This window comes from Lytechinus pictus, chromosome 7 (genome assembly GCF_037042905.1).
Source record: "Lytechinus pictus isolate F3 Inbred chromosome 7, Lp3.0, whole genome shotgun sequence".
NCBI lineage: Eukaryota > Metazoa > Echinodermata > Echinoidea > Temnopleuroida > Toxopneustidae > Lytechinus > Lytechinus pictus.
The window spans coordinates 28,345,915-28,366,746 of NC_087251.1; the positions used below are offsets into that span (position 1 = coordinate 28,345,915).

Below are 20,832 nucleotides of genomic sequence, written 5' to 3' on the forward strand. Positions count from 1 at the left end.
ATCTGAAAACGAAAAAAAAATGGATTCATAACATGGAAATGGAAGAAAATACCCAATGCTTTTGTACACAAACCTACAGAATCACAACCCTCCTGACCACGTGACGTCATCATTTCCAGGCGACATGGGGGTGCTCAATCGAAGCGTACTTTGGAGGAGTAGTTTCTTTGATTTTTGTTTAATATTTTTAACTATTGGAAGAATCATTACCTTTATTTTAATATATGATTGTTTTTACACCGGTCAGGGTCTTTATCGAAGAGGCTTCGTGTACATCATTGGCAATATCATTTCCTGGCTACCTGCATGTAGCTAGATAATAATGTAGCTGAACAACAAAAAATAATTGTACGCATTATCTATATGTCCATGTAAAGTAAATAAATAAACTAAAAGTTCCAAGGACAATTGCAAAGATTTTCTTCCAAAATCTGATGCACGCATCAAAATCCGCATTTGTGAGATTAATCTACTTTTAAAAATCAATAATGATTTTTATTCTGTTTTCCTTATCCCTTTCACAGCTCTGTACTAATCTGTACAAAGTACATGTACTTCTCAACCCTTTTTGTCATACTCTCTGCCCATGGGTGTCGATCGGTATTCTTGGTTGGGGGGGGGGGTGATTGACACAAATGTTCTTGTGGATGGGGATCTTTCAACATTACCCCCACTAAAATCACAAGTTAGGACATTTGAGAGTGGTTGATATGCATGGTGTTCTTGGAAATTGCTTAATTGTTGCAGTGTACTTTACTTATATAATTTTTTTTTTAATTCAATTTGTGTTACAAGTAAGCTTATTATAAACCCATACGAAAGAAAAATGACAAAAAATGTCTGGACCATGTACAAAGTGATATGTTTATTGAGCATAATGTATACAACTTCTCTCTTAAATCTAACCCGACTGGCAATATCTTTTTTCTTCTTAATGCATGATGATAAAATGCACATTCGGACAAAAAATATAAGATTAGCACAAATTACAAACTGTGTGGCTTCTCGTGTGCCATCGGGCTTACCGTCATTCCTTAGACGATTTTAACCCTGGATTTTAACATGTTTTAAATACTTTATAAGTGCATGAAACAAAAACAAACATTAAAACAATCAAAACTCAACTGTCATGTCATGATATTTCTCCAACATTTTCTTGAACCATCAGCATGATCAGTGTGTAATATCAGCTAATATACATTATGTGTTACAATGAAATTTACGTACCGCATGAGTGTGCTCATATAGAATGTAAAACTGCCATCCTTTTCCAAACTCAAAAGATATTTCTTTTTGCCAAAATAAGAAAAAAATAATCAAGTTTAGTTATTCAAGTCCATAACAATAACAAGAATAACATGAAAAAAAAACATCCGATGTTCATATCCTCATATCCGCTTTAGAGAGAATGAATGATTATTCTTTCTGAAACCATCAATTGATTTCACTTATTAAAACATTTGTAAAAATATGATCATATTATATTGAGCTCACTGAACCTCAATATTTTCATGAGAGGTATCTGATGGGGTCACATGATAAAATGTTTTAATATCAATTACATCCAACCGCATACAACAAAGGCACCATATATAAGCTACTGATCACCAAACGACTATATATTATGACTTTTTTAAAGTGAAATTTTTGCATTTGATGTGGGCTCACTCTTTCATGACTATAGGCACCTCATTTCCACATAGATAGATAATGAGGACATCGATGCTCTCCTGCAAAATATTATTGACCAAAAGTTATCGTTCAAGCATGGACCTACTAGGTCCATGGTTCAAGTCAAGGTATTTGGATATACAAGTAGGGGTGACTTTCGTTTTGTGCACATCTTGCTTTTGGTATATTTTCTTGTTCAAAGGTTTACTGAATGCCGAACTTAATATATAACTAACATGACATACATCGGTAAAGTGTGTATAACCAGGCAAATAAATGAAGTGATAAGCCTATACTCTATAGAAACGCAAAGGTATTTTTCTTTTTCTCTGAATTTTCTGGGAATGAATAAGAAAAAGGGTGAAATAGAACAACATCTATTTCAGGTAGTCTCAATAATGTCCGAAAATCTTTCGCCTCATGTCAGACCTCATTGCAAATAACTTTTTATGAGCGGCGATCCCTGGCGATTTACTTATTTTACATAACAAAAAGGAAGTGATATTCAAAAGGGTTGTAGATTAAATGGAACAAACATCATGCACTTGGATGTGGGAGGGGTAAATCTGAGAAAAGTTATTTGTACTTTTTCAAAATTTACCCCTCTGGGATTTACGTCCATGGGGTTTTCCCTGTTTATCTTGCCACCCTTTTACTCCCGTTTATTTTTCCACCCGTTTATTTTTCCACCCTTTTGAATTAATTGATTTATTAAAATGTATTTATTCACCACTACCTGGTGGGATAGAACACCCTATCAACAAAAGTTGTTTTTAGTTCGTCGGGGTCCTTTTATGTCATGTGTTAAAACTTACATAAACATTTAATTTTTTGTCATCTTGAACCTCCACCCATCTGTTTTAAAGTCCTGGAAAATAATGTTTTTATTTAATAACAATATACACACATTGCGACGGAAACAAACTGATTGATGGCATACTATAATCATCACTATAATTATCATGATCATACTTTTTCATTTTTCATCATCATTATTATAATTTTTCTACCCTAAATTATTGGGGGGGGATGATAATACAGGCCATCCCCCACTTGAAATATTAGGGGGGGATATATCCCCCCATCCCCCCCCCCCCCCCCGTGATCGACACCCATGTCTTTGACAGTGAAATATGTGAAGAAGACTTTGAAAATGATATATTTACAAGTGCCCACAGTAAAATGTACCGTGATGTGATCCATTCACAAGAATGAGAGTTTAATTACATGTATGAGTCTGAATTTTCAATACCCATACTAAGACAAAATGCCTTTATGTAATTACATGTGTAGATGAAGAAGAATATAAAATATATCATTCAAACATGTACATTAATTATTCCATCTGAGTAAAGTGGAAAAACTATAGTCTGTATTGTTTTGAAGTTTGAAATTTGGTACATTAGCACCTTCTTTCATATATCATGATGGTAACATCATACCCACAGATTTAACCAAGATATGCACATAGAGTGAAATAACTATTATGCATGTAACAGTAATTTCCCAACAATGAAATTTCTATTTGTAGCCTTAAAAGTAATGAACTATCTCAAACTGTCGTATGATACATGTACATGTATTTACATCACATAGATCACGGACGCTCACGTCCCTGCATAGATATACTACATCAATCCCACGTGCACAATGTATGCAAATAACGAGTGCAAAACGTAAACAACGGTTCGGCGCAGCGAGATTGACAAGTAACTCATGCATATTCATGAGCACTCGTCCGTTGACCTTTGACCTCTGACGTCACCGCTGAGCAACTGTTCTAGACGATATTTTTCTCGGAGTACAGGTTCTCGGTTTTGCGCGCACACTCGGCGGGGCGTACGCACGGAATAGAACGTATATATCGGTGAAAACAAGTTCGTTTAATATCGTCTAGAACTAGACTACCCTGGCCACCGACCCCTGTTACGCCGCTGCTCATACCTCGTTCAAAAACTCTTTGAAGCTGGATCGGCATTGTAGTACGTTTAGAGAGAATGGAGTGATTAGTGAGAGAATTGGAGAGGGCAAAAAAAGTGTGAGTGCATGGGGGGCATGGGGCGAGAAATGAACATACGTATCAACCAGATATTACAAGAAATGTGATGAAAAATGATTGTTTGAGATGAACAATACAATCATGAAGCTCTCAAACATCTTTTTCAAATAAATAATGGATGTCGTGGTAACCGACCACAGCCCCCTCCCCCGTATCGAAACTTGTTTGAATTTTGTCTGTAAATTTTACTTTTCAACAATGACAAAGAATATTCAGTCAAAAGGGTGTTTTTGCTTTAATTATTTAATTGAAAGGAAATTCAGTCAAAAGGGTGTTTTTGCTTTAATTATTTTATTGAAAGGAAATTCGCGCTCATCTTATCGGTCTGTCTTGTGATATTATGTTTCCGACTATAAAGAATGATCGGTAACGTAACCACGATTTCCACTTTTCAGGAGACAATGGCCAGTGATATGTATCCGATATGATACTAAATAAGGAAGGTATACCTATAATTCATTTGATATCATGATAATGGATAAACATTACGATGTATTGTTAATTGTTTTCATTATTTGAAGCATTATTATGTTATTTTCTCTCATAAAATTAAGATACAATAATTAATAGTCATTTTAGCTAAAGCTCGATCACCTCACAGGATTTTGATTGAACTTAAATTTGTAATACACTGACCTGAAACAGAAAAAAGGAGGGACTTGTTGATGACTCATTGGGAGGATACCTATCTCGTCAACCAAATTATGCATTTTTTACAAGCTAATCTGAAAAGTTGACATTCCAACCTTTTTTGTAACCATGACCAAAATAAGTATCTTGGAACTCGAATACAGGAACTCGAGTGAGTTATCCTCTGGAGCAAAATATTATCACACTCAAGGCATCGTTAGCGCGAAGCGCCAACCATTTTTTTCTAAAATATAATGACCTGAGAGTTTTTATCACTATTATTCCCCGTCCTTGTGTCATTCACTTCTCTTCCTTTTCTTTTTTTTTTCTTCTTTTCGTCCTCTCCTTCCCCCTTTCCTTTTTTTTTTTTTTGGGGGGGGGGGGGGGTTGGTTCCATAGAAAAGAAAGGCTATGTAGGGAGAGATCTTTAGACGAGCCAGACCCAAATTTGGTGGACACTTATTGTAATGAATTACATTAGATATAAAAAAAAATATTGGAAAGAAAGAATAACTTGAACTCCTTTCTCCTTAAAATTGCATGTGAGAAATTCTATCAGACACGAAACAATGAAACAGGCATAATGAAATGTAGCATTCACTTCTTAGAAGGTAAATCTATCGTCTTAAAACTAAAAATAGTCACCTTAAATCTTTCGATTCATGAATGACATTCACACTGTCTTACAAGAGTTTATAGCACCTCGGGTATCATTCAAATATAATATTTTGTGTGTATTTATGTATCATTTCAATAGTGAAGTGCATAGTCAATATTTCAAATTGATCATAGTCATAATATTCTTTCATAAATTAAATCAAACGTGATTTTCAAGAGGACCAGATTTGTTACGAGCTTATCAAATGGAAATGAGTGCTTTAGAATATCTTGTTTAAACATTTAGCTCAAGTCAAAATAAACCAAGACTGCTGAAGTAGGATTTCTCAACACCTAACTGATAAATTGTGTTTGTTTCAAATGATAATGGTTGTTAAACCTTATACTTTATACCGTGCAACGGCCGATAGCGAAGTTGGTCGAGAATATAACTGCGAACGTTTTCATTCTCCCAGTAACCTTTCAGCAAGGATGGATGACGTAACCAAACCCCAACCAAACTCGACTGAAGGTTCTCAAGTCTGGTGATAATTTATTTATAACAGATGATTAATTAGTCTAAATGGCTTATTTTGGAATGTAAATTCAATCATTTTGCTACAAGTTTATACCAATGGTACTTAGGAAACATATATGTCTATACAACAACGATTGGCAGGCAAAGGAACAAAATGTAAATTGGAAATGGTTGCCAACAATTTCTTTTTTGTTAATCAAGCATAGATATCGACAAAAATGTAACTTCTATTTAAAAGAAGGGGGAGAAAGAAAAAATTCTTAGCCAGAAAAAATGACAAAAAAAACTCCATAAACATGCCACACTTGTCATATGACTTTTTCCCTATTTCCTAGCACATGAACTTTGTAAGCACATCTGAATAGTGATGAAATAATTTACGTCACACCCTATTGTCATGGAATACAAGCTTTCATTCTTCTATGCATAATGCATACATGTATAATAAACGTTACATGGTGACACGCCCCCTCCAAAACAAACAAAATTATATTTGAATCCCAGGGAGAAAATGATTAGATATAGTGCGATAAAACGAGGGCAGGGAGAAAGTAAAAAAAGGACAGAAAAAACCCACAGAGACAGAAAGGAAGACGCAATGAAAGAAAACGAGAGAAAGGTGAATAAGAATAGGAAGAGACGGGGGAGGGGGGGGGTGTCATTTAGTTTGCATGCTGTTTGATCTATATACCCACCAGTGAATGAAAGCTGTAACATAATCACAAACTTGTTGAATTTACACGAAATTTGAAGAGCAGATGCTCATTATAGCTGCATGTCGAATTATTTTCAAAAGTTTTTAAATTGTCAATAAATGTTGCTTGGTAAGCTCCTATCGCGTTCCTGGGCGACCAAACTACGATCCCCCAAATCCTGGACATGATACTGATGATATTTCGTTTATTATCATTATTGTCTTTTGACCAAGAATTAGTTGTTAATGTTAATTATTGTTATTCATCATCATATTCATATTCCAATATGCTTTAATGTTAAAGTTTACGGTCGTGTATGTAACGTCACCATGGAAATACAAATGTGTATACTTAATAGACTTTTTGTTTTTGTTTCATTTCCGAAACAGTCGTTTATGTATCTCTGTAATAAAATTACATTTAAAAATATTGTAAATAGGTTGTACTTTAACTAATTTGCGAAGGTTTCATTCTAAAATCCTTGGTGACCAAAACTAGATCACTGAAGGTTTCAATATTGATGACCTGGTAAAAATTTGTTTGCAGACGTGTCTAGCAAAACAGTTCGATCCAAATGTTCTGTATATCAGAATAAACTACATAAAATTTGTATAGCGTGATATTGTACGAATTTAGATAATGAACATCCGCATTATCGTTATATTCGTGAATAAGAAATTAAAATAAGGTGACGAGGTGTAAAGCCAGTAGCTCGAAAGTTTCGACCCTTTTTTTAAACGAGGAACCATACCTTTCTTAACTCATGAGCAGAGGGCTGGATCCAAGGGGAGACGGGCCTCGTCCCTATTTTTTATTCTGCTTGTCAATTTTTTTTGTGGGGGAGATTGCGCCTTCTTTGGTGGTGACCTTCGACCTCTTTGGGGGATGGGGATTGGCAGAAATGGGGAAACCACTGGACATCCCACTCCTCAGTCAATCCTGGTTCTGCCTGTGCTTATTTATAGTGATAGCGTACAAGATAATTGATTTATTTACATGAATACATGCACAGAACATGGGGTAGTTCAGTCTTACTCTTTTTTTTTATTTCCAGCATTCATCGGGGATTAGACTGGTAGAACAATTTTGTCTTGGATTTCAGAACTTTAATCACACTAAATAAGTGCCCTGTAACATTTCCCGATTCTTTCGTCGTCATCGACTCATCGTTGCTGACATGCTACAAACCATAAAGATCTTTCGATTTTTCGAGGGACGTGTAATCACAGTTCTCTAGAGTAAATATTGAATGTCTGAGTGTCAAAACGAAATACAAACCATGCAGAAAATCAGGGACCGACGGAACAAAAGAAGATAATATTTTCTTTCTCATATACTGTACATGGATATATGCACCATTGTCTCCTTACCGTCAAATTGTAATAGTAGTCGTGCGTTTTTAAACAACTGAAACAAACACGAATAATAAAGCAGACCATCATAAGGTAATGCGGATGGGAGTCCAGAGATAAACAGCATTGTCATTTTACAATTTCTTCATCAATTTTGAATGTCAGGTAATAATGGGAACATATGCATGATGGTTGGGTAAAAAGATACGCAATATTTTGTAAATTGTATACGTAATGTTGCGTTGAAATACCCTAATATGGGTTTCAAAAAAAATACCCAGCAAACATGCATGTTCCCTTTCTACCCAATATTGGGTAAAATTTTACTCAGTGTTTTTAGAGTGTATTTTTTGGAAGGGGGGGGGGGTTAAGGACTGAAAATGACGCAATTTAAATGTTCGGAAAAAATATACCATGAAACATTACTGGGTCTCCTCCACCCCTTGCCCTATACCCATCCCCCAATCACCACCACCTTGTGAATCACGTTTCAAACTCTTCGGTCTAGAAACCAATAATCAATTTCAAGAGGCTTATATATACCAGATCAAAGGTGAATTTTGGTGAGAGCTATGCACTCTTGTGTTGGTTATCTTGTGGCTTTGTTAATCACGTTCCTTGATTATGACTTCGAGGACCAACGCTTCCCTGTTTGCCTGGACCCTGGACCAATAGGAAAGAAGACTGGAACTCGATAAATACTTGCCTCGCAGAGAGCTCGTCCCCACACCTCCAACAAACGGTCCAGCCTTCATCATCTCTTCTCATCTTTCTCCCAGGTAAGATCAACTATTCAATAAATGTCGCACGGGTACCGCTGATTCTGATATATCATTTTTATATTGAAAAAATCTCTATCTTTTCAATTTTCCCTTTCCATCTTCTCCTTTCACCTCAGTTTACTTTCTTGTTTGTCTCGGTCTTAATTATCTTTTCCCTAGTTCCATTTTCTTTCCTATTTCTTTAATTAGTTTGCACTTTTGGTCTTCTGGATCACAAGCTTTCTTAATGTGTTGTCTCTTACTTGGCCTTACGCGACAGGAAGCAGAAGGATTGTTGTCACCTCCTTAATTTATTCAACAAAATTTCGAAGGAAGTCTGCACTTAGATCGTTCAATTTAATATTTTGTTTGCTGCTAAATACCTCCCCCCCCCCCCCTCCCCCTGATGAGCTTGTTCGTTTTGCTCACTCTATTGCTTTCAAAAGTACATTATTTTTTTTTAGTGAACATTGGAGAAATTCCTTTGTAATGCCATGCCTTTTTTGTTGATAATTTTGTTTCCATGAAGAGTTCCGAAGCGTGATATATACAAGCTAAAGCATTACTTATTTGTGTTAAGTTCTATAATTCACAATTTCTTGTACTTTTTCATTTCATTTCCTTTTACGGATGCTTAAACACTATGTCTTTATAAAAGTTTTATTAGGCGAATACGAAATATTAATATTCATACTTTAAAAGATGCTCACGAGAAATGAAAAAAAAATTAATCTGCCTATTTTGACCTCTTTACCAACTTTAAAACTGACCTCTTCAGTTCCAGGAGTGCTTTCAATAAATAAGACATTTTTGTTGGAAGGCATTTTGGAGAGATCAAAGTAGACACCCCCCCCCCCCCCGTTCCCTGTTAGATCTTTTATCTTGTGATTTGGTTTAATTTTCATAGTTCAGTTCACCATTATGATTTGAATAAAAAAAAATAATTGCGATATATTTCTGGTCAAATAAGTTTAAAAGTGAACAGTTGGTCTTTTCTTTATACAAAAAAAAATCAATTTTATTTTGGCATTTCACAATTTGCAAAATATGTATCTTTTTCATCATTTATTTATGCAAATATATGACATTACTAATTTCTTATCTAATATTTTCAGAGATGTTACAGAAGTTTAGAGATTTTCGCTAGAATTTCAGTGACATGCCTTTGTATTTTCTGTTTTTGTTATACGGCAGTAAGCTCAGATTGCTCTCTAGATAAGAGATAAAATATTGCGCTAAGTCCGTCAGAGAAGGAATAATTAATGATGAATATTTCTTCTTATTTCCAGTTGATTAAGAATCCATTCATTCACCATGCCTAGCTTCGCTGGAAAATGGAAACTCGCCAACCACGATTCCTTGGATGCTGTCCTCGACAAGCTTCAGATTCCCGCCGACAAGCGCCCTCCCGGTCAAATCCCACAGCTGGACATCAGCATCAAACAGGATGGTGACAACTTCGAGATCAGCACCACGGCACAACGTGGAACACGCACGACCTCTTTCGCCGTAGGATCACAGTTCGAGACAGAGCTCCTAATGGGCACCGTGACCGTCAAGGTTTGTAATCAATGTCTTTGATATCTTTAAGTTTGGAGTTTCGCGAGTCGAAATCAATTATCAACCAGTCAATTAACTTTACTTCGGACCTACATTAGAAATTAGTCATTCAGTTAACCATTTGAGCAATCATGTATACACAAAGAAGCAGAACCATTGCAATTAATCATTAATAGAATCAGGAAATAAATCAGTTGATTGACCAATCAATCAATTAGTAAACCTATTTGCATCATCCGGTAAAGGTCACTCATCACCAGATGGATACATAGGTATGACCAAACATAAATGAAGCAATCGAGTATTTAAATTAATCGAATAATCAGCCAACTTACAGTTGTTATGATAAGTCAATCATTTCAATCAGCAATAGGACAACCCATAAATATATAAATGAATCAATCATTCAATCAATAATCTGTAGATCAATCAATATTTTTGGTATACTAGCCGTATTAAAATTTCAGCCTTCGTCACTTCAAAATAGGTATAAACGTAGACTTACAAACTCAAATTTCTCATAAATTTAATATAAAGAAAAGAGTTCCATTTACGATTTTTGGGACACTAAATGATTGTGTCGAATAGAATTCCACCATAGATCATCATCACTGTCATGGGGCCGCGGAACAGTTTTGAAGGGGGGGACTGGCCATGCAAAAAAATCCCTATCCGAAGGGCATTTTCACGTTTTTGTAGACGATTTTGGGGGAAAAAAAGTTGGGGGGGGGGGGACTGAAGCCCCGTCAGCCTCCCATGGCCCTGGCGTCATCACTATACCTATATCTCCGTATTCACCACCATCATTATTACGTTAATACTAGATCATCGTCATCATCACCATCATTGTCATCAATAACAACATTGATAAGTGTTACCTTCTATTACTAAATTTACTTCTGTTTAATGTTGTCGTCGTGAATATGATTATAATTATCAATTTTCTTATCATTTTTTTTTACAGGTAACTGCATCATGGGATGGTGATAGTCTGGTCCTTACCGGCGAGAAGGGCGCCAAGCTCATCCGCCAGATCGTCGGAAGTCAACTCGTCTCAACCATCGACGTCGGCGGGACCGTCGCCAAATTCTACTTCAACAAAGCTTAACTTGATAGACATCATGTCGTCTGCAATATGCCTTTGATGAACAAAGACTGTATATAATTGTAAAAATCATCTCATCTCACGAATTTAAAATTATCAGCACTATTTTTGACTGAATTCTCGACAACCTCTCAAGGTTATACCAATATTTCAGCATCTTACCACATGCTGGACAGCTTTCCGGGATCTCAACATAACTATCATCATTAATACTTGAATGGACCGTTTGTAAATAAATTAGCAATATAAAGTTAATGTCCTCGTGATATTAGTCGTGATATATGTCCGTGTTTTGTGTCTGTAGGTTAAATATGACTTTAATTATCTTCAAACTCAATACCTTGTCTTTAAACGATATAACAAATGATATAAAATGATTTAAACTACAATGTCAAAACAGAGGCTATGCGAACAGAAGAAAAGAATGATGAAAAAGGAAGTAAAAGAAAATTGTATCCAAAAGAGGGGTCACGCGAAGAAGAAAAGAAAAAGAGGAGAGAAGAGGGATGATTTGAAAAGATAACAAATCGGATTGAAGGAGGGAAGAGAGAGAGAGAGAGAAAGTATAGGAATAGGAGGGATTCACAGACAAAATGAAGGAGAGAGAGAGGAAGAAAGAAAGAAGGAAGGAAGGAAAGAAAGAAAGAAAAGAGAGGTTGGTAAAGACAAGGGACGGGAAGGCCCGTGAGGTTCACTGCGATTCGACATCTCGTAAACTTAACTTTTGGTATCCGAGTCAACAGATTTGAAATTTGTCGATTTCATAATTTTGGTCAGGCCAATGAAGACAAGATTCGAAATCTCGTGAACTCTACCTTTTATTTTGATAGGCTTTGATAATGCCAACAAGATTTAATTTTGTTCCTAGAAGATGAGTTTCGTAATTTCGTCAACCCGATGTTCTTGAGTTAATAAAAAGGAGCTGAGTTTAATCATCTCGTCCACTGGCGGATCCAGGGGGGCACGGGCCGGCTGCCCCCTTGAGGCACAATTAAAATTTGTAATGCAAAATGCCGTTAAAACAGAAGTGTGCGCCCCCCCCCCTTTGAAAGTGGAGACATTTCTTTTTTGTCACAATTTTTCGTGGACGAAATGTCATTATTTTTTGGTTGAAAGCATTATTATTATTTTTTTTTGCTTGTCAAATTTTTCCTCGTAAAAATGTGACCCTTTTTTGGAAAATCCTGGATCCGCCCCTGATCTCGTCCACTTGAATGTTTGTTACAATAGAATGAGAGCCAACATTTTTGCAATTCGACGGTTGGGCACCGTATCATCTTGGGGGTTTTCGGTCAAAGAAGTCGAGATGTGGCATCTAGTCCACCCGAGCATTTTGCGTCTAATAGGACAAGATTTGGCATTTCGTCAACTCGACCTCTTTGGTCCAAAAAAGGCGAATTTCGGCATCTCGTCAACTCAATCTTTACGCCATTGACGAAGTTCGGTATCTTGTCAAATCAACGTTTATGGTCTAAGACAACAAAATTCAGAATGTCGTCAACTCGACCTATTTGACCCAAAATAAACGAAATACGGCATCTCATTAACTTGATCTTTTGGCTAAAAAATGCATCTCCTCAAAGGCAATCTCTTTGGTAAAAGAAGACGAAATTAAAAGAACTAATAGCACAAAGTTTCTAAACAAACTTCTTGAATTTAAGTATAAAGCCAAAAAAAAAATAATTTCTTACGATTACACTTTTATCTTTATTGAATTCATCACACAGCCAATATTTAGAAGGATTTTCAAATGTATAGAAAGTATCGTTTAGGTATAAATTGTTGATATATCTCGAATCAAGATCATCAAAGAGTTCATCAGGAGTAGTATCGGCTTCATTGCTAAGTAGGGAGGGCAGCGTTGCCATTTGGGAATTTCCAAATTTTCAAAATGTTGGAATTGTTAGGAGCTTTTGGGGATGAATAAAAATTGGGGGGTTAAGATAAATTTGGGGGTTTGTCCATTTTAGGGGATTTTTGAAGGTTTTGGTGAAAAACAGTAAAGTTCACTATTTTTCAGTAAAAAGGCGCTAATGATATACGATCTACTGTAGATAGTTAATGCATACAATGTCCATTAGCCCACATGTCTTCTGCATATGGGCGGAAGTCACAAGGGGGACAGGGGGACGCGTCCCCCCCCCCCTGCCCAAAATAGTAGGGGGGGACACAATATCAAATGTCCCCCTACTATTTTTATGATGGAAAGAAATACATCATTCAAAATCGAAATAAATTATCTATTTTGGACGAAATGACCTTACATTTTGGGTGATAACCTTTTTTTTTTGCTTGTCAAATTTATTTTGGTTGAAATGACCTGACATTTGGGGTGATAGCCTTTTTTTTTCCTTTTCAAATTTTCCAGCCCCTGGTCCCCCTACCTTTGGGGAGAGATTTCCGCCCTTGCTTATGCAAATCAGAATTCAGTAAACTGAACTTAGTTGTACAATACAATGGTAGAAGTGCCAATCTACATTGCATCGGAATCTGCAGCGATGTAAACAAACGAGCTACATTAACTAGTTTGGGCGCAACAACCATGATAACAGTCCTTACTTTTCAGAAATGATTGTAATTTGAATTTTTTTGGATTTTGGGTCCAATTAGGGAAATTTTCAAGTACCTTATCTTCAGCTTGGACCTGGCAACACTGTTGAACAAACGAGCTACAGTTTTGGGGCGATAACCGCGATAACAGTAATGACTTTTTCAGAAATTATTGCGATTTGAAAAAAAATGGGATTTTGGGTCCAATTTGGGGGGTTTTCAAGTGCCTTATGGGGATTTTGTTCAGCTTGGACCGAGCAACACTGAAGGAGGGGTCATAATTATGTTGACACTGTCAATCACATGCAAATACACACATATACACAAATTGTATATCATAATATTCCAAAATAAATTTTAGTCTATCATATCTTCTGAGTATGCAGTCCCATGTGAATCTACATGGCCTTTGTTTTTACACATTTATTTTCAAGATTGTTGGTGTAAAAAATTACTAGTGTGTAGAAAAATGACAATTATTTGACGTCACATCCACTCAATAAGAAATCCTATATCGCAAGGAAATCTTGAATCCTATAATAATAAACCCATCCCCAGTGCGTATACAGAGTCACTGTATAATTCTTATGAATTTAAAATTACCTTGGTATGAAGTAGCAATGGATATTGGAAAATGTCCATTCACACCTGATTTTGTCACATCCGCATAAGCAATAAATTCTTAAAGCAAATAAGATCACAGGCCCGTTTCATAAAGAACTGTTGTAACTTTGCCGTTATGGCAAATATCATGGCAACAGTTGCACAGCAGCCAATCACAATCAAGGTTTCCATGGTAGTTGCCATAATGGCAAAGTCTCAACAGTTGCAACTCTTTAAATCGGGCCCCTGGTGAGCATAATACTTGTGCTCTTACAAGTGGGTACATGGTTTGGTAATATCACCAAATATAATCCTCAGTTTCTGTGTGAAAGCACTCAATAATGAAATTGCTTGTCCGCTATGTCGCATCCGCACCACTGGCTATATTGGCAATGGAAATTAAAATGTTTAGGGAAGAAAATTAGTTTTTGTGAATGGCGATTTGTTTTATGCTTACTGTTCATTTGATTATAATGTCAATTTGGACTTAATAGATAGTTCTCAATCAAATTTCCGTTCACATCAGTATTTTGTCACTGTAAATACAAACTTGAAAGGTATAAGCAAAGTTGGCATTATGTATAGGTATATCACTGGAAACAAAAATCGTGTAAATGAAATATCATACATCCTATAAGAGGGAATTGCCAAACAGGAAAAGCTATATCAAGTACTCTATTTTTACCCTTTTTCCCTTCAGAGTAGCACATATTTTAGCCAAAATACAGATAAACTCTCAAAATTTGGAACGATAGCTTGAAGACTAACTAATCATTGAGACAATTTAAAATTATTACATTCCAAAAGGTAATTAAACTACTTCTATTGGAATGGTATGGTGTTTTCATTGAAAATTGATTAAAATTCTAAAAGAGCCATTATATTTTTTGATTTCATAGAATGAATTAAGGCTTGGTATTTTTTCTTCATAACATTCACTCTCATAGGAATGATAAAGATGCTGTACATTGAAATTAACATTTGACTGCCTAGGTTGTCAAAAAGTGGCGACTAACTGTGAAACAGTCCATATACATGTATGTAGACGACTATTACTCCTATAACAATCCCAAGAATGTCATATTATTATTCAAAACCAAATTTGATGGAACCAATTTTGAAAAGAAAATTAAATCAATTTTGATTTGAAAACCTTTTATAACCTGGTTTAAAAAATGAGGGTTAAACTATCTTGGGCAAAATTAAATTTTCATGAAAACAGAGGATCAGATAATACAGAGAAGCAAGTACATTGCAATTTTTTTCTTTAAAAAAATAGAATGGTAGCCCTATAATTGGCAATATTGCTTCAGAGTGTCAGGCTATGAAGTGGTACAACTCTCGATTAAATTTTGTCACAAATATAACACCCCTATTACATTTCTCATTGCAGCTTATCTCCTTAGCTAACAATATTAAAGAAATTTGTATTTGACATAACACATGTTGAGTTCACAAAAAGAGAAGTAACATCATGAGAGATATGATATTCTGTGTACAAAATATGTGATAGCGCTGCTACGAAACCAGATATTTTGTAGCACAATTGCTAATTTGAGGTCACTATTGAAAGTTCATTGACTTTCATAACTTTGTTTTATAACCAATTTTGATACAACCTATTTTGGAAAAGAAAAATCAATTTAATCAATATAAATTAAAATACCTTTTCTCTTTCCTCTATTTTCATTAAAGGACAAGTCCACCCCAACGATAAGTTGATTTGAATAAAAAGAGAAAAATCCAACAAGCATAACACTCAAAATTTCATCAAAATCGGATGTAAAATAAGATAGGCCTAAGCAGCCACCAGGGCCTCGACAAGAGGCTACCAATATATAGGCCTTATCTCTAAATTACAGGGATTTAAAATTAGTCCACATGGACTGTAGTTAGGGACCAATCGAATTCCGGATTTAATTGAATCCTTCAGATTCCTTTTTTAAATCTCGAAAGATTTAAATTTAATTTAAATTTAAATCATTTGAGATTTAAATTTAAGTCTTTAGGATTAAAACAAAATCCAGAAATCGATTGGTCCCTAACTACAATCCATCTAGACTTATTTTAAATCCCTGTAATTTAGAGTGGATGGGGAGTGAGACACGCCCACCCCAATCCTATCAACCAGTTAAAAAGGGATTAATCCACGCTATATAGCCAACAGTAAGAAAGAACTATTATTGCTTGGTAATGAGGTAAAACGTGTTTTTGTGGGATATGTATATTTTGATAATTGTGATTATCTTGTTTTAATTCTGCCTACTTTTCATTTACAATCAAAATAACAAGTGAGATAAGATTTTGTTTTAACCACAAATGCTCTGAAAATAGTGACTATGTTAATCCGATTATCCGAAAACACGAAAATGTGTTTAGTTATCCAACTATGACGTCATGTTGATTTCGATGAAAGACCAAAAGGTAGGTTAGTTTGAAATATTTAGTACGCGAACAGCTATATAACTTCGTAATGCCATTTAATATAAACATGGATGCATGCTTTACAGTGCAACTTTCTCAAAATTTATTATTCCTTAAATTATTTAATAGACTTTCACTACAACTTTTTTCCATGAGTTAAAATAATATAATCCAACTTGAAGGCAGTTCCCTCTAAGGATTGGCACTATGAACTACAGTATAATGTCGGGCTAGAATGATTTTGATTAAGGGCAAGTCCACCTCGGCAAAAAGTTTATTCAAAGGGTGAGTGAAACCTTTGGAAGAAGTGGGCTTGTGTGGAAACAGAAAAAAATTAGATCAAAGAAAGTTTGAGAAAAATCGGACAAATAATAAGAAAGTTATGAGCATTTGAATATTGCGATCTCTAATGCTATGGAAATCCTCCTATTGGCAATGCGACAAAGATGTGTGATGTCACATAATTATGTGAACAACTTTCCCTTTGATGTTTTATGTAAAGGTTCAAAACAGGTCCCTTGGAACCAGGGGCGGATCGATGATTTCCCAAAAGGGGAGGCACATTTTCCCAAAAGGGGAGGCACTTTTTCCCAATGAAAATTTGACAAGCAAAAACAAAAGAAAAAAAAAGGTTTCGCCTAGAATTGAAGGTCATTTGACACCCCCCCCAAAAAAAAGGTCCTCACTTTTTAAGGGGGGGGGGACACTTGGGTAAAGACGGCATATTTACATTATGAATTTCATTATGGCTCTCAAGGGGGGGGGGGGCACAGGCCGGATGTGCCCCCCCCCCCGATCCGCCACTGTTTGGAACAATTTTTGAAGAGAATTCTTGAAATAAAGGGAGCCGCAAAAAAATGTTTTCGCTCAAAAATGAAGGCGATATTGGTAAAATTTCGACATTTTAGCATACCCATGCGGGGCCATGCAACAAAACGGACTCCAAACCGACCAATAATAATTATGCCATTGGAAATAACTTAAAAGCTTTGATCAGTCTGAAGCCTCTTTGTTGGTGTGACTGTGATGTTAGCCGTCGTGGCAATTATGAGGAAAGCTAATTTTCTTTTTATTATCTCGTTCGTAGAAACAGACCCAGTGCAAATTTATATCATAAATATTTGATGAGACACAGGCCGAAATCAACAAATGGGCGATTTGGAGATTGGTTATTACAATGTTTAAATTTCATTTCATTTCCATCAACAATCGGGGATGTATAGTCGAGGCTGAATATCGCGAACCCCCATAATCAGCTTTGAAAGCCCCCCCCCCCCACAAAAAAAGAAATAAAAATAAAAAGGAACCTTTTATGCTTTCATCTTTAATTCACACGCCTTGGTCGGTTCACAATCACTTATAATACATGTATAGGCCTATCCTGAAAACAATATAGAATTAAATTCACTTAATGGATATGTGGTCATGATTGATTGCTTACAACAATGACAAGGGCAAAAGCGTGACACCGCAATTTTCATTTCTTGTATCGTCATGGAATATTTTATTAATCTAATTTCTGTTTCCAAGATATTATTGCTATATATCGAATGATTGATTGATTACAATAAAGAAAGCAAAGAGCTGTTTTATATATATATAGCCCCTGTGTACTTTTCAAAAAATTGCGCACCACCCCCCCCCCCGCCACAGGCAAACATAGGTGTCTTAAATGCATGTTGAATTATCATATTTTATAATCACATAAAACAAGACAATTGGGGACCATTTATTTTGATAATGTGTTTATACAACAAATCCATGAATATAATGTAATACCTCTTGAAAAAAATAATTACGAGCGCGAAGCGCGAGTGATTTCTGTTTAATGTACTTCACGGCCAGAGAGCATAGAATTTTAAGCACTTTGGGCTTTCAATTTCGTTTAACTTTTCATCAGACTAGGCCCTACTAGAAGTATGTGTGCGGGAGCTGCAATTTCTTTACTAGTCGTCTTAGAGTATCCTTCAAGAATATTATTGATAACCTCTTGGAAATGATGCGACCCCGAAGGCGATCTAATCAATCTCCTTTGTTTTTGTGATAGTCCTACAAACCGATTTTAAGAAAATTTCAAAAACACGATGAGGTATCTCACAAGGCCTAAATAAATAATGCGAGCAAGAGTGTCGCTTGGCATTTTCCAGAAGGGGGGGAGGGGGTGGAGGCCCTTGATGTCGGTACCACAGAATAAAAGGAATTATTTCTGAGGTTGGTACCGATTACCGACGTCCGAAGACCAGAAGTGTTTCACATTCTCATCAGTCACATTTTCTTTCGTCATACCCATGCAGGGGCAGTTCCAGATGTCACTGATATAGGAGGGGCTTGAAAAAAATATTTCCATTCACATTTACCCGAATTGGCGGCCAAAATCTAATTTTGTTTTGTTGTTCTTTATTAATATTATTTTTTATTCAGGCTTTGTCTTAACTAAAAATAGAAGTTATAAGTTAAATCTTATCTTTACTCTTGCAAAAAAAATAAAGCATCTCGTGAGGTCTAAATATATCTTGTGAGCGCGAAACACGAGTTTATTTTTTTTAATGACCTGAAATTTAAGATTCTGGGCATTTTTTATAAATATGAACAAGATGCGTATCTAACTAAACAATAATGCGAGCGCTAAGTGCGAGGTGAATTTTTCAATATACTGACCCGCAAAGCACTCATTTGCAGTGACCCATGAATAGAAAATATATAAATCATCAATCGAATATCACGAGCGCGAAGCGCGAGTTGAAATTTTTCAATATCTCGATATAAACTGGATATTCTAAGTACATTTTAACCATGAATAGGATGGGTGCATATGCCTAACTTATTGATTCCAAAACGATGCGCGAACTGAAATTTTGATTTTCCGAACTGAAACCTGGACATTCTTAGCACTTTTTGTCATCGTAAACAATATGTATATCTAACTAAATATGCGAGCGCGAAGCGCGAGCTGAAGTTATACTGACCTGAAAAGGGACCTATTACATGGACAGAATCTATATCTCACCAATCAAATAATGCGAGCACGAAGTGCGAGCTGAACATATTTTAGATTCTGATTGATAACTGAACAGGTTAACCACTTTCTGCAATTATAGATATGATGGTTATCTAATCAAACAATTAATACGAGCGCGAATCGCGAGCTGATTTTATTTTATATTGATACCTAAAAAGTGAACAGTTCAAGCACGTTTTTAATAAGAACATGGTATTAGAGCGCTAAGTGTGACTTTTTTATACTTAGATTTAGACCTAAAAAAGGACATTAAAAGCAATGTAACCATGAACAGGATGGGTATAATAATGTCTAAACAATTATTGATGCGAGCGAGAGGCGCGAGCTGAAGATATTTTATTTTCAGACACGAAAACTGAACATTCTTAGCATGTTTTGCAATCAAGAACAGGATGGGTAAATAACTTGAAAATCGATGCGAGCGTGAAGCGCCAGCTAAAAATTTTGATTTTTTTATCTCTGGACACGAGGCACATTTTGTAATCATAAATAATATGCGTATCTAACTAAACATTTCATGCGAGCTCGTAGAGAGATAAGATATTTTTGATATATTGCACTGAGTCAGAATGAGTATCATTTGAAAAGATAACATATTTCACCAATCAAATAATGCGAGAGCGAAGCGCGAGCTGAATTTAAAAAAAATTATTTTCCGTTATGAAAACTGGATATTCAAAGCACTTTATGCAATTCTGAACAAAATGGGTAAGTAATGAAACTAGCGCAAAATGTTGATACTCCTATACGGAAAAACTGACATTTTCAGTATAGTTTTTGTAATGAACATGATAGGTATATCTAACTAAACAACTAATGCGAGCACGAAGGGCGAGCTGATTTTTTTGTTTTATTTTTCGACGTTTAAACTGGATATTTTTAGCACTTTTTGTAACCACGTACAGGACAGGGGCGTAACAGGGGTCGGTGGTGGGGGAGGGAGGGGGGGGGGGGGCAAGAGCCCCCGAAATTTCCCGGACATATTATGATGTGAACTGGATTTTTGTGGTGTGTGTATACGCGAGCGTTGGCACGAAGCTCTATGCGGGAGCAACGTGATGAGTAAAAAAAAAGAATAAATAAATTTAAAAAAATGAGGGGGCACAGTATGGCGCGTGTGGCAGTAGTTTCTTTATTAAAGTCCCAAGCGAGCGATAATTTAAAAAAAAATCTTACTTAGTATTAGATTTTGACTTGATATGAAAATATCATTATATCTTACACGTTTCCGATAATTTTTTTTGTTTTGAAACAAAAATAATAATTTT

At 35.7% G+C, this 20,832-nt stretch overlaps 1 protein-coding gene across 2 annotated transcripts; it reads left to right on the top strand.

Moving 5' to 3' along the window:
• The first annotated feature begins 6,790 nt into the window (after positions 1-6,790).
• Positions 6,791-11,223, top strand: LOC129265852 (fatty acid-binding protein type 3-like). 2 transcript variants are annotated; one of them, XM_064102407.1, is made up of 4 exons: positions 6,791-6,878; positions 8,051-8,321; positions 9,593-9,863; positions 10,828-11,223. In XM_064102407.1, exons 3-4 carry the CDS (start codon positions 9,618-9,620, stop codon positions 10,969-10,971), a joined length of 390 nt encoding a protein of 129 aa, XP_063958477.1. In that variant the 5' UTR covers positions 6,791-6,878; positions 8,051-8,321; positions 9,593-9,617; the 3' UTR covers positions 10,972-11,223. The 2 variants fall into 2 exon arrangements, with proteins under 2 accessions (XP_063958477.1, XP_054759754.1); XM_054903779.2 differs by lacking the exon at positions 6,791-6,878 and adding an exon at positions 7,524-7,635 and having other exon boundaries at positions 8,178-8,321.
• Positions 11,224-20,832: the final 9,609 nt, after the last annotated feature.